The 15798-nt window shown below is 42.7% G+C and overlaps 1 protein-coding gene across 1 annotated transcript in view; it reads left to right on the forward strand.

Moving 5' to 3' along the window:
- The window catches only part of grik2 (glutamate receptor, ionotropic, kainate 2), a 250725-nt gene that overhangs the window by 105785 nt on the left and 129142 nt on the right, over positions 1–15798 (forward strand). Inside the window, exons 6-7 of the mRNA XM_056251625.1 lie at positions 6420–6473; positions 7074–7247. Of these exons, the coding sequence (XP_056107600.1) occupies positions 6420–6473; positions 7074–7247 (228 nt within the window). The remainder of the gene's footprint in view (positions 1–6419; positions 6474–7073; positions 7248–15798) is intronic.

A 15798-nucleotide genomic window follows, 5' to 3' on the forward strand; every position in this document is an offset into this window, starting at 1 on the left:
TCTGGAATTTTTTCAAAGGGAAAACGCTGCCCGCCGTGAATGACATGGCCAGTTGCCGGCCAGTTGTGTAGACAGGCGAGCCGTCATGGTCACTGAGTCCAGTTCTATTCCTAAAAAGGAAATCTACTGACTGAGCAGTAATGAGCTCTTGGTCCAGTTGACCGTGAGACCTAGGCATTTCAGATGGCTGAGAAGCGCAGTTCTGTGAGATAATAGCTCTGTCTCTGACTGTGCTAGAATCAACCAATCGTCCAGATAGTTCAAAATTCGCACGCCCTGAGTTCTCAAGGGGGCAAGAGTCGCGTCCATGCACTTCGTGAATGTACGGGGTGCTAAGGACAGGCCGAACGGCAGGACGGTGTATTGATAAACCCGATCGAAGGCGAATCTCAAGAATGGCCTGTGACGGGGTATTATCTGAATCTGGAAATAGGCATCTTTCAGATCGAGAGATATAAACCAGTCCCCCTGGCGAATGTGCGCGAGGAGTTGTCTGGTTGTAAGCATTCTGAACGGTCTTTTCATAAGAGCTTTGTTCACATGCCTCAAATCCAGTATGGGTCTGAGTCCCCCTGTCCTTCTTGGGCACGAGAAAACGGCTGTAAAACGGCTGTAAAAGCCTGACTCGCTCAGAGAAGGCGGTACCGGTTCTATGGCCCCTTTGCACAGCAGTTTTGTTATTTCCGAGCGAAGTAGGTGTGCTACTTCTGCTTTCACTGTCGTCGCGGTCCACGCTCAAAAGCGAGGGGGACGGCGAGCGAACTGTAACGCATAACCCTGCTTTATAGTAGTGCTGCCACTAACGACTAATTTTCTAACGACTAATCTTTCGACTAATTTTTCGATTAGTCGACTAATCTAAACGACTAATAAAAAATAAAAAAACATTGTTTGTCATTTCGTTGTGTCCATTTTATTTTGAACTGAAGGGCCAAAATATAAAATGTCACCTGTTGAAAAACATTATGTATTAACAATCTAAGCATAAGTATCTGCATTTCCATTAGGCTATACCATATTAGTCAGAGTCCTAATCTAATCCTCTATTAAAAAATATGCATGTATTCATTACTTAAATTAGCCATTTGTTCTGCCTTAAATTAATACATTAGCTTACTGTACATTTTTATATGTAGCTACATTTCTGAAATGCAACTGATAACATCACTCTGAATTGTAGGCTTAAGTAGATGCAATGCATGCATTTTAAGTAAAGCTGCTTTGAAACAATATGTATTGTGAAAAGCGCTATAGAAATAAATTGGAATTGAATTGAAAGAGTCTGGACTAGCCTGCTACGCTTAGCTCTGCCTTATAATGAATCGCGCTGAAAGCAGGCAGGCACGCAGCTATGCCGCTCGCGTTTACACTTGCGTGCATGCCTGGCCCGTGCCGCGGTTCGCGTGAATGTGAAAGCAACACGGACTCGGGTGCGCGTTTTAGCTGATTATGTATTTAGTTAAATAAAACACATGTAAGGGATGATAGTGTTGATGATTTACCTTGGATACGAGCGAGAGTGAGTCTGCAGTGTATTCGCGCTTAGCGCGTGGAATCAGGGCAACAAATTTGGAAAAGAGTCCGTTTGCAAACAGCAGAAGGCCACCTTATGCGACACACGCACCTGTGTTGTTCACTCAGCTGCGCATAGCACAGAATTATTTAAAATATATATACTGTATATTGACCCGCGTTCTGTTTTCTATCATGCGCCGTGCACGTTTGCAATGGCGTAAGATGCACGCAAACACACCAGGGTTCGGTAGAATTAATTTGAGTGTAAAACCAGACCAACGCTGCGGGGGCGCCGGGAACAATCGCGCTCGGGCTCGGACCGCAGCAAACGAGCAGTGTGAAAGCACCGTAACCTGCCTCGCAATTTTTCGTATCAAAGCAGTGAAGGCGGGGGAGGGGGAAGGAAGAGTATAGCAGATTAAACCAGCAGGGCGCGCACAGAGCACAGACTGGTGTGTGGAGGTGAATTACAGTGAGCCGTTTGAGACGGGAGACCAAAAATAAATATGCGGTCAATAGTAAAACGACACGTCGACTAAAAAAATGGGCGTCGACTAATTTGCATGGTCGATTACGTCGACTAAGTCGACTAATCGCGGCAGCACTACTTTATAGTGCTTAGCACCCACTTCGATACCCCTTGGATGTTTTCCCATGCTTTTATATGTGCAGCTAAGGGTAGAATGGACTCCGGGCTCTGGTCGCCGCGCTGTGCGGGCTCGAGAGACTGAACCGGAGGAGCGGGCGCAGCGGGCACGCTCTGTGTGCTTATATGGGGCGAGCTCGCTGAAAACAGTGACAGGCTGTTTTATATGCAGCTTCCCGATTACTGTGAATGGGGGAGCTTTGTGATCACATTGTGATGCGCGAGCGGTGCCTTGAGAAGCGTGCAGACTTGTAAGCGCGGGCGCTCTCAGGCGGACACTTGACTTACAACCATAGATTGACCGGCATGAGCTTGCGCTTTGTGGCGTGTGTTTAACAGCACTGGCGAAGCACGTGTCAGTAAGCGTGAGCGCTTGTGAGCGGGCACGAGACTTACGTTTATATTGTAGCTCATGTGGCACTGCGCACTATGGTGCGCGGGCGGCTTTGTGTGAGAAGTGCATAGCAGTGAGCGCTTGCGAGCGGGCACGTGACTTACTTTTAAAGCCTGTTTGGACAGAGGCTGCACTGTTTGAAGCGCGCGACTTGGCCGTGTGACAGAGCGGGCAGATAGTAGATGTGAGCACGGGCACGTGGGCACATATGCTATGGGCAACACTCGAGCAGCATTTGCCTGCTTCATGAGAGTGGGCTCTATGTGGGACACGGGAAGTGTTGTGTTTACATGTAGGGGTGAACACTGGGTTGTGGGCACTTTTACTACACATAAAACACCTTCGGCATGAGCCGGATAACCAGATAACCTGCTCTTTATGAGATTTCTCTGGGTCGCCATAAAAACGGCGTTTGTGTGCAGGCGAGCGGGTTGTGTAACCGACTCGTTGACTCCTAAATTATCCACTGTAGTAGCCTGAGATGAGGGGACTGACAGGGCTAGAAGTTTCGACGGTGGTCCAGCCGCGGCGAGACACAACCGTCTTTTTCCTCCTGATGGTGCTAGGAGGGCTTCGCGTGCTCAGGTTTCAACGTGATCTTCGGCCGGGGCCCTCGTGGGGGGTGGGGCCTGCTGCGGTTAGCTGAGCGCGATCTAGGGCGGCCGCCCTGTCGCTGCGAAGAGTGCCTGTTCTGTCTGGGCTGAGCTGGGCGCTGCGTGGCGGCTCGTGCAGGCGGCTGGTCACGTGAGCGACCTGCAGCGGAGCTAGCGCGACACGGCAGGAACAGGTTCATAGCTTGCGACGTTTTCTGCACCTCAGAAAAATGGTCAACGATTCCGTTCACTGCTGGGCCGAAGAGACCGGAGTGTGAGAGAGGGGCGTCGAGGAAAACGGATCGCTCAGACTCTCTCATGTCAGCCAGCGTCAGCCAAAGGTGCCTTTCAGTTACAGTTAACGAGGCCATGCATCTCCCCAGGGCCTGGGCCGCAGACTTAGTAGCGCGAAGGGAGAGATCCGTCGCGCTCCTCAGGTCCGTAACGGCAGCTGGGTCCCGGCCTTTCTCGTCCCACTCACGGAGGAGATCGGCTTGGAGAATTTGCAGAACAGCCATTGAGTGCAGGACGGAAGCTGCTTGTCCGGCGGCGGCGGCGTATGCGCGACCGACAAGGGCAGATGTGGTCCTGCAGGCTTTAGATGGCAGGGCAGACTTTGAGCGCCATCTCGTGGAGGGCGGGCAAAGGTGCGCTGCGCCAGCTTCCTCGACCTTAGGAATAGAGCTGTATCCCTTCTCGGCAGCGCCGTCCACTTGGGAGAGCGACGCGGAGACAGAGGAATGTAGCCTCGCGGAGAAAGGGGCATTCCACGATTTAGCCAGTTCCGAGTGCAGCTCAGGGAGGAAGGGCGTGGGTCTGGAAGCGGGCGCTTAACGACGGCGACTCTGAAGAAAGCAGCCATCAAGCCTGTTGGGGGCGGGCTCCTGAAGCGGTGACCACTCGAGCCCGAGGTGGTCGACAGCCTGCGAAAGGAGGTGCATCAGTTCGGCTTCCGCTCCAGCACGTGTTCTCCCAGACTCCTGAATAGAAGAGGCGGAGCGTTGAGAGTTCGACCACTCCTCGCTATCCGAAGCTAGGATGGAACAGCTATCTCCTGCGGCGGGTCCATCCGCGTCGTCCTCAGACTCAACGGCAGGGCGGGCCGTAGCCGGCGGCTGCGCGTCTGTGAGAAGAGGCGGGGAGGGCGTCGGCGAGGCTCGAGGGAGGGGCTCCGGCGAGCGCGTCGTGGCGGCGGCAGGCTCCGGCGGCCTTTGTGAACGGCGCTTCTTTTTCCTGCGCGGTCCAGCAAAGGGCGGAGAGATAGCTTCGTCCTGGAAGGCTTCGAGTCGAGCCCGCAGGGTCGACATCGGAAGCTCCTCACAGTGCTCACATCCTCTCGAAGAGAGGGCAAGAGCAGCATGTTCCTGGCCCATGCAGAGAGCGCATATAACGTGGCGGTCTCCGATGCTGAGCGGGGCTCTGCACGAGCCGCAAGTGGACTGAGGCATCTTTAAAAAGACGCTCATGCTCTTTTAGATGCTCGGTTGCAATAAGAAAAAGGATACGACGCCGGATAGCGTAGCTTGCTTCGGAAGGCTGAAGGTGGCGAAGACGGCCGGCTTCCTCAGTCACTGTCCTAGCTGGCTTGTCGCTGTTTCAACGGCGGCCTCTCAAGGTCCAGCGATGCGTGCAGCTTCGCTGAAGAGATGAAAATCAGAGAATCAGCCTCCGAGCCCCGCTTATGTACGCTAAGCCACGCCCATTCTGGCGGGCTAGATTGGACGTGACGTCACGCTCACTGGTAGGCTGTGCAGTTCCCGCAGAGCAGCCTATGAGCGCGCTAGAATGCCCGCTCTAGGTCTGCTAGCTGCTGCACTGCGTTGACAACATATACAAAATTAAGGATAATTTTTGGCTTCAATATCTTGAGAAGATGAATCTTTCCCGTAGCGTAAGCTAAACTTACGCAATACGTGAGAACCTCTCGTAAGAGAACTCAAGTTTAGCCAGTGGATCAATGGCAGATCCATAAAATGCGTAACTAAATTCACACTGAAATACAGTGAAATTCACTGCAATAGGTCAGATTTAAATCTATTACTCAATACCAAAACAAAATATGGTACAACTATTTTGAATACGTCAAAACAGACTGGAATACGGCAGTGGCTGAGGTACAAAAGAAATAAAAGCACATTAACAAAGCCACAAACCATGTTTCACATATTAACCATGCAGTAGCAGACATATACATTGATATGATCATTCAGTTATACTGTATAATCACAGAACATAGCTTTAAATCATTAGCAGATTTATCAAATAAACATGGCATCAGCATTTTACCCCATTAATCATGAAACTTACACACATTCACCAATCACCACGAGGTTCACTCGTCACACATTCGGCACATCCAAATACATCTACGAGAAATCACATCAAATGTTCTTTTAAACTCCGCTTCACAACATATTTGTACATATTGAAGATATTAGAGTAATTACCCAGGAAGACGAAAGTTTAAACCAGTAAATCAGATGCACGCGCAACAACATGGAGCTTCTCTGTACACTGAAAATGGCCTCTCAAGTCTCTGGTCGCGCGCACGCATCCAAAACCAGTGAATAGTACCTCGAGAAGAGAGAGATTTCTTAAAGGGGCCACGAACATTTTTTACACATAATAGAAACACTGTATATTTATACTACTTGGCCACAATTTAGAAAAAATGGAGATTAAATATATCCTGTTTTGTGTGAACGACCCTGCCATAGTGACAAACTTGATTGGCAAATGGATTGGAATGATGTGGACTGTCGGAATACAAATAAATAAAATAAACAATATATTGACTTCTAAAGACACTTTTAAAATGTCAATGCTTCAATCGTCTGATTAATGTAATGGCTTCCATTTTCTTCATCTGGGTTTTTTTCTCAGCATACATATGCAGTTCATTGGATTATTTTGTATGTTGTCTAATTATTTTACAATATAAAATATATCAGATTTTCAGAAATCAATTTGGTTTATTTAGAGGTTGCACACAGACTTTGCCGGGAAGTCACTTGTGTGCAGTATTTACGGGCAATAAAGAGAGCTCAAGGTGTTTCAGTGGTTTAAGGGAAAGAGAGACTGAACGCCTCACATGATTTCAGCTCACAATCCCTCAGCATATAAAATTATTACGAGCCACAAAACATCATATAAACAAGAAATGCCATTATTTTCGCCTGCCTATCCTTCGATTCAGTGATAAATTACACATTTTCAGAAGCATTGTTACTGTTCCCTTGTCTCAACATGATTTCAATTCTTATTTTCTCAGGCTCTCGCTATGGGGATGATGACAGAGTATTACCACTACATTTTTACTACCCTGGTAAGTTACGTATGGATCTTTATATTATAAAACGCATTTAAAACCACAGCGATATCCATAAAATAATTTGCATTTCAGGCCAATATGTTCCTTAAATGGAAATATTGATTTGTTTTTCCCGGTGTAAGTTCTTATTGTTTCTGACTGAGACCAAGACAACATTAGATTATTATTATTATAAATGGCTTTTTTTTGTCTCGCAGTCCAATTTGCAGGCCTAACTTTCATTAAAAATGTTTATTAAGATTTAAGCTATTGTTATTGTATTTAATTCAATACATAAAGCATTGATACAGTAGTTAAATCTAATGTAAATTGACTATTTTTTACAGTACTTGTTGGTCACTAATTTTGACACATTTTTAGCTAATATTTGTGTCACTAAGAAAAACTAAAGGACAAAATATATATTTCAAAAATGCAAATACAGTTTAATGGCTTGTAAATGTTATTTTTGCTATTTTTGACATCAATGCAGCTCACTTGTTTTTGGAATAGAGCTTGTATGTCAGTGTTAAAATGTAATGTGGTACAAATGTAACAGACATACCTATTGTGTTTATTTTTTTTATGTGTGTGTGTGTGTTTCATATTCTTCAGGATCTCTTCGCGTTGGATGTGGAACCCTATCGCTACAGCGGGGTCAACATGACAGGCTTTCGTATCCTAAACACCGAGAACAGCCAGGTGTCCTCCATCATTGAGAAGTGGTCCATGGAGCGTCTACAGGCTCCTCCTAAACCAGACTCTGGGCTCCTGGACGGTTTCATGACAGTAAGAAGCTATTACAGCATGTTTTGTTATCGTACAGGACAGTGGTTTCCAGCTGGCTCTGCTTCAAGACTCAGATTTGACATGGCATCATGTGGCGCTGTTTCTAAATTGTTTCTCATACATACTGTAAGTAAACAAAAATAAACTAGTATTATACATTTTAATTTACAATAATATGCCACACAGAACATGCGGTCAGCATGTGTCTCATATCGAATGCAGTCTGTGTTGTTTACTTCAAGTAGTTTAGATCATGGTTTGGATGAGGTCATGCCACACGACCCGGCCATGCTGGCATCTGCTTATTTTGGCTTTACTAAGTGACAGATGAATTTGTGCCAAAATACAGTAGAGTTTGATTGGACCACAGCCTTTGACTTCAACATCGAAAGCCACTCCTATATGTATGATTACATGGATAGTGGTGTTTTATTATTTGAATTTTAGACGGATTTTTGTATTTGTTTTATGTCACTTACCTGTTACAGACTTTAGTTATGACTTAAGTCATCAGCAAATAATAATATGGACATGCAGTCAATGTGACAATAATAGAGTTTGTTTGTAATTAATTCTGGTGTGAGCTGTAGGAAGCTGTTTGCTCTGTCGGTGGATAACACTATTCCCACGAGAGTTTGAACCCACAACCTGCAGGGTACGCTGCGATCTGAAGTGTGTGTGTGATAAACAGGGACTCTGCTGTAGTGATCTAAAACTGTCTGATATCAGCATACTGGCTCTTTCCCAGTTCTTCCTCAACACTGGCTCTCCTAGCCGGGAAAAGGGCCAAGATATGAACTCACTAGAGGCTGGGTGAGACGGAAACAGAGGAAAGAGGAGAACTCGCATGCCAAAACGAACCAACCTGCCAAAATAACTCTCATGGGACACAACACAATGACATTTCACTGGACTCGTTGTTCTACGTCCTGTTTAGAGAGATATTTACACAGCTATGATAAATGAAGACTTAGATTCTGTCATGATTCACTCACACTCATGTCATTTCAAATCTGTCTGACTTTCTTTGTTCTGTGAAATACAATAGGAGATATTTAGCAGAATGCAGCGGGTGCTTAAAAAGAAGCCTTATAATCACTTTTCAAAATTTGAGGTCATCAAGCGTGTGTTCACAATCGCACCAAAGTTTGTTTTAATCTAATCAAACCTGACAAGTGTCAACACACCCTAAAAGGTCTCAAATATCTTATTAATTCATAATATAAAAAGCATTCTTATTAACATTTGTTAGGCTGATCTTGAAACGAGAGGACTTTCAATCAAACCAATCAACAAAATTTATTTCGGTCCTCACACATCATTTTTAAAAACAAAGAAAAAAACAAAACAATGTATACATGCATAACAACCGAAAAAGGTGTAGGCTGAAGCCTTATACATAATTACTCAATGAGCGTCACTTTTCTCTCTGGATTTAATCCATTCAAAATAAACGTACATTTACATAAGAACATTTCCAAGATGTTCATACATGATTACAAAGGTACACATCTCAGAGATTACTTCAATAGTTAACATATAACGTACACAAATTAATCATTTTGAGTTATATAATTATTTATCACCTTGTTTTTCAACATTTTTTCAAAACACTTGGTCCTTGATCCAGGCAACATTTCAAATCGCATGACTCCCCCGTCCTCTTGATGTTTTCGATATTGTGTGCGTTTGTTCAGGTATGGCCATACAATAATCATTTTATTTGTTCAGGTGTTTAATAGGCTTTAAAAGGTTAGCTAATCCGAAAATGATAATTCGGTCATTATTTGCTCACCCTATGGTCTTTTCAAAGCCATAGGACTTTCATTCATCTTTTGGAACACAAATTAAGTTTTTAAAAAATATTCTCTCATAACTTTTGTCCATCCGTTGAAAGCCCATGCGACAAAAACTTCCATGCATCAAAAAAAAAAAGTACAGAAAGATATCGTAGAAGTAAACAGTGAGGTTCTGTTTAATCTGGTTCAATACAACAAAAAATCAATCACAGGATGTAATTGTACCAAGAAAACAGATTTCCACGCGCATGTCCGTGAAATAATTAGTATGTTTGAATCCACAGAAATTCAGATTACAAAGTCTACACACATTTTCAGCATTTTTGTTTAAATATTAGCCATGGACACATTTTTTTAACTTGTTTTTCCCCACACTAAACTATTATTTGGATATAAGCAATCTCAGATAAGCCATTCGTAAATGTAATACGAAACCAAAACAAACTATATGTGACTTTTGGCCAGAATAAACTACCAAGTAGACCAGACTTTATGCCAATAGTTAAAAGTCTAGGTACAGTACATGATACTTTTCTTTTCCATCACAGATGGGGAATCACACTTCTGAGCTTTAAAGTACAAAACACACACACACACACACACTCCATAAAAGCAGTCTGCGTGACTCATGTGTTATATTCCACATCTTCTGAAGCAGTCATTGACTTCAAACCTGACATGACCTGTCTTCAGTTGTCGAGTTTGAATGTGCTCAAAGGCGAATGAGATTTGAGAGTTGTGACAGAATTTACTAAAATTTGTTCCTCACACAAATTCATTGTAAAGCTGTAGAAGAACAATTTGGAATATAGCTCACAAGTTGTATGGATCACTATTATGACATTTCGAAAACACATCTTTGTTCAAAACATCCACTGCAGAACTAGAATAGTTTGAAGAATCTATCCAGAAGGTACTGAACTATATCCACACACACACACACACACACACACACACACTGGATATAGACAGCTGAGGAGAGGCCAGCTGGATGGTAAATTCCCCCTTTCTAACCCAGTCGATTAAAAGACTCAGAGCCTTTAATTAGCTGACTCAGCCTGTCTTACAGTACAGCTCACACACTAACTCATCGCTCTATCTTCACTCATCCGCTCAGAAAAAGGACAAACTCTCACTATTCAAGGCTGTCTATCCACATGTCAATCCCTTCTGGTTGTAACATTGACAGCCATGATAATTTAGATGCCATAATGGTTCAGGTTTCCCTGAGAGCTGCATTTGAAGGCAGGAGTTAATCAATCCGCCAAATGGCAATCAGTCAGAGGCTAATGCATATTGACACTGTAAAAAGTTTCTGTAAATGTTTGATTAGCAGTTTCACTGGTTCGCTATTTATGGTCCTGTTAAAGCTTTATATTGAGCCACTGTAACGTCTCGAGCTCAGATTGTGACAGATACTTGGTGAGAGAAACAAAGAATCGTGGGAATTCCAATTGGTTCTTTTTACATTTAAAAAATGTGTTTGTTCTTGAGACAAAATATATATTATTTTAGATTTATATAGTGCATCCACTGTCTATTCACTGACTGTTATATTGATGGAGCGTAATGTTGCATTAACTTGAGTTCAAGACTCAAGATGTCAGGATGATATTATAGTGTTTGCGAGGAAGAACTAGTAGTTAGACTCATTCATAACTCATTTATGAGTAGCAATTCAACTTTATTCACAAGCAGAACTGTTAATTATTGGAAAGAAATGACAAAGGCTACACACATTTTCCACTGATGTATTCTGTGCTTTCTGTACAAATGCTTTTGGAGAGAACTGCACCATTATTTGAGCAACAATATCCTGAATCATGTTAATTGTTTAACAAAGCAATGCTTTCTTGGAAAGATTTTTCATTTAATGATCTCTTGATCTACAACAAATCCTCAAATTGTATTTATTTACATATTTGGAAAGAGTTACAACACTGTTATTATTACCCCACTGTTTGTGAGGTTCATTCATGGGCAGTGGGATATCAAATTCTACATATTTTCTCTTTGGACAATAATTAATCTTCATCCGGTGAAAGGCTGCCCTGAGTCATGGTTTAACATGGATAATGAAAATGACCTAACAAGGTCCTCAGACTTATTAGCATAATTTCCTTCCATGCTAATTGCTTTAGCTTGTGCCTGATTTACTTGGAGGGAGCTCATCTACAGGACAACTCATCACCGAGCAGAAAACGCCTATTCAGTGCTGCAGTGCCAGTGTCCTTGTGCGTTTATCTAAGGAGACAGAGCTGAAAACCAGTAAAGATAAAAGGGTCTTTAGTGGGACACCAACAGAGATGGGAAGGTCACTTTGCATTTTTTTATCGCCGCAGTGGTGCAGACGTGTGTGTATATAGGCTACATATATTGACCCTAAATGAAATACATTTTGAAATATATAAAAAAAATGAGGCTTAAACATCCATTTCCTGACAAACGGGCGTTTATTTTAGAATTTCCGTCAGCGAAACGACACTACAGTCTGTTTAACATTCAAAATAAATAGCAGTAAATAATGGTAAGCTAAATAGAAAGTTAAATATTAAATTAGAGATAAATGCATCATCATATATACCGCTCTGCCCTTTAAGAGGGATGTGGGACACGAGCAGGACAGAGACAGAGGTGCTGCGTACGAAATCAAATAATTCCCTACTATATAGTATGCGAAAATGTATGAATACATAAAAGCAGTAGGCGAAAAGTCCCCGGATTACCTATTACTTCCGCTGAGATTCTGAAGTGCGCATTCGATGGACACTTTACTATCCCATGGACACTTTACTATCCCATGAAGCCACGAGAGAGGATTTATGGATTTATGAATGGCAAGGAAGCAACGCAACTGGAGTGGTAGATCATGTGACAGTAACAACATGGCGGATGTATTTTATAGAACATATATATAGGCCATAAATGTAGCACCTACTCAGTGAGTCTGCAATTGCAGATGCACTGTCTAATATCTTCATGTCTTCTCCTGATGTTCCAAGGCAATTGACCCTTGTTGTAAAAAGGTATGAAGACTGAAGAGCAAATTTTATCTTCCCCAGGTGTAAGACATTTAGGCTTTATGTGATGTTGAGCTGGCAGAGAAAGCGATTCTTTTCCCGAATCTAACAAGCACAAAATTTTACGTGCAAGTAAAAATGCATCTGTTTTTCTACTTTACCACGGTAAAGGATGCAAATATAGTAATTAAAAGTAAATGAAAGGAAGAAACATTTATTTATTTATTTTTTAGAAACATTTATAATCCTGAAAATGGCGTGAGTGAAGATTTGGGAACAGAAGCAAGAGATGCCATGTACAAAGCCAACAAAACGTTCTCATGTAGGCTATTGCTCTCATTTCGCACAAATCCAAATTTCTCTGTGTTTACAAACAGTTAGCAATTCAATATTACATTGCAACCAAAGCTTTATGCTTCACTTGTGTTGTAATGTTAATGTTAAACAGCATTCACATATAAGAAATGTGCTTTGGCACACCACCGCTGGTACAAGTTGACCAACACAGTCACTTTAAAATGTTACTAGTAAAATGGCAGTATATTTTACAGTATCTTAAAATGAGAAACTCAAAGTGAAGTTTCAATGCAATATATATTTTCTTTTTACTTATTCATTTTTTGTAGAACTAGTAGTCATTGCAATGAGTTATGTTGGCAACTGTATCAATAATTTGATCATATTTTACCCATGACCAGAAGGGTGTTGTGCGAGCGTATGATTGTCACTTGTTGTTTTAAGGCGAGATCAGACGTGAAAATCTCCGGAAGCTTTGGAAAACTTCTTGGAAAAAGTTACCCACAAGATCGCAGTTAATTTTCAAAGAGAGTGAATGGAACTGAATGCAAATACGGGAACTTCGGTAGCAAGGCGATAATGAAATTGTGAAAGTGTGACGATACCAGACAGTGCCGGTTGTATAGAGTACAGACTATGATAGGCGGCTGCGTTCAAGAGGTCACGTGTTTGTGTTTGTTTGCTCTTCGAGAAGTATCAAAAGTTTCTATTTACGATGTGCTTTGCAGCATTTTTTACTGGCATTAGTACAGACTACTGCATTTTTGGTATTGTGAGAACACTAGAACTAAGAGCAATCTAATCAAACTGACAATTATTTATCCTATTTTTTTTTATGGAATATTGCAGTATTTATTATAAATGATTTATCCCTGCACATTTTTTTGTAATTTTGTTTTTATTCATGTGCCTCGTAATCTCAAAACAGAATAGCTTCCCCTCCCTCTTGCAGCATCTCTTCTCTTCTCTGATGACGAGGGCGGGGCTATAACCTGTCACTCACATGAGATCAGCCAATAGCAAACCACAACCATCCAATCAATTCCCCACAGACACAATCAAGCCCCGCCCACATTTGTTCTTGTTCCAGAAGCCGTTTCACTCGGATATACGGCACACTAAAAGACTATCACAACTTCCATTTCATGCTGACTTTAAGACTCTTCAAGAATCTACAAGAGTTGCCATTAAAATAAAATAAAGAGTATAGTGGTGCATCCGTGTGTATCTGATGGATCTGTCTGTTGTCAGTGTCTTGCGGGAGATCTCTCTGATTGACAGCTCTCAGCGGGGAGTAAGCATGAGCTCGAAGGGGACAGGTGATACTCAGACCCACCGGCACAACTCTATTCAAAACTCACCCTTCCCCAAATAGCCCATAAAGCAAGAGTATCAACCTCCTTATCTTTCATTACACCCATTAAACATTCCTCAAGTCCTTTTTGCTTAACAAATGGGCTCCTTGAGGAGCTGCCAGCTTTCTCTGATCCCATTAGCCTTCTCCATTCCAAGGTCATCACAGTATTGCCTAGAAAGAATCCCTGTTTAATGGCCATCCCTATACCCACAGGGCTTTAACACATTTAGGTTTTCTAGAATAATCCACGAGCCCCGGAGAGAAACGATTGAGCTCACTGGCCAGAAATGATTGAAATGACTCTATAATGTGTGGGTGCATGTGACGAGCATGTGATGTTGCATTTGGCTGGGAAATGTCTTCACTGCGCCTTGGCTGCGTCTTCATTGCTGCGAGATGAGAATGTCTCTAAATCTCTGGTATTTGAGAAAAACCCTCCTCCTCCTCCAAAATGAAGCCCCTTTAAGCCATGGCCGGCTGCCTTCTCTTCGGATAAGTGTGGTTGGTTGGTTTTGGTTTGGAGATTTGGCTCAGACCTGGGCCACATGCTGTTGGAGGTATTGCACTGGGGTTTGGTTGACATGAGGAGGATCTGACATGAGCATTTCAGCTCAGCCCAAAATACTGAGCCAGCTTTAGTGCACCTGTACTTTGCAGGAATCTCCAGTCTTTCTGTCCGTGAAGAGTTTCCGTGGTAAGCAAGTGACTTGTTTTTTACCCCCAATACATTTCCCCACTCTAGCGAATGGATGTATTGTGAAATGGCAGCAGTTTAGCTCAGTTCAGAGCTGCTTTTCTTTCTACTGTTTGCACAGGCAGCTGCCTTCATAACCCTTCATAACCCTTCATAACCTCATAAGTGACTGATTTGAATTAGGCGGCATCGTTCTGCTCAGGAGACTTGACTTACAATTGATTCCCATAGAGTTTGATGTTGCTAAGCTCATGGCATGGTACTTTAGTAAGCATAACACATGCACATTATTGCAAGTATTTACACCAGTCTACAATTCTTTAGTCGTCTGCTTCAGAGATAAAATGAGCAATTTTTGATGTGCTGAATTGAACTGATTGGCTACTCTTTCCAAGATATATACATTTTTGCAATTTTTTTTTTAAGTCTGTGTATATTGTGTAGATAGTAGCTTCCTGCCACTTGTCCTGTTTATGTAACACTTTAAAGATCAGCAAAAGGGTTATATAAATCAAATTTATTATGAAACAAAAGGCAAAAAAAACAACAATTATGTACATAGTCCTGTTCAATGTCTACTCAGCACTTCTTGGCTTGTCTCTTGTATTCATACAATTTGAAGTGATCTACACTGCTCAGTCACACAAGTACAAGGCATCTCCGCTCACTTTGGCTCAACAAAATACATTTTTCTAAAATGAAAACAAAATGTTCTACCCCTTTGGAAAATCAAACACTGACAAATAAGAGAGCATGACACTGTATGACTGGTGCACAACTCAGGCCCCATCCACACTACTACGTTTTAGATTAGAAACGGAGACCTTTTGCTACGTTTGCACCTCCCATCCAGACTAAAACGGCAAAAACGAAGACCTAAAACGGAGAAGTTTAGAAACGCTGCCGACCCCGTTTTGCGTTTTGAATCTCCGGAGGGCGTTTTAGTGAAGACGGAGGACTTTAGAAACGATGACGCGGAGGCTCACGCTCGGCTCTCTGGTTGGGTGTCATCAGTCATGGCGAGCGTTTCTGACTTTGATGTCTTTGCTAGCAGCCGTTGTGAAAGTAAATTCTGCCTTTTTTTAATGCTATAACTGCGTACATGCGCCGGAGGCAAGCTATTATTCGAGCGATCTGTGACAATTCCCGTGTGCAGTGGCGGTATCGAACGTACATGGAGCGTCGCTCTTTGCAGAGGTAACTTAGCTACTTTCTTCTTCGTCAAATCTGAGGAATAGTCCATCTGTGTCCTGCATACACCGGCACGCCCATGCCCAGTGTAGGTGAATGGTCACGTGATCCGCGTTTTCAGTCGTTTTAATGTGGACGGATATCAATTCTAATACGCAGCTAAAACGCTGGTGTGGATGGAGATCGTATTCGT

This window comes from Rhinichthys klamathensis, unplaced genomic scaffold (genome assembly GCF_029890125.1).
Source record: "Rhinichthys klamathensis goyatoka isolate OS25496 unplaced genomic scaffold, OSU_Roscu_1.1 h1tg000087l_1, whole genome shotgun sequence".
NCBI classification, from domain to species: domain Eukaryota; kingdom Metazoa; phylum Chordata; class Actinopteri; order Cypriniformes; family Leuciscidae; genus Rhinichthys; species Rhinichthys klamathensis.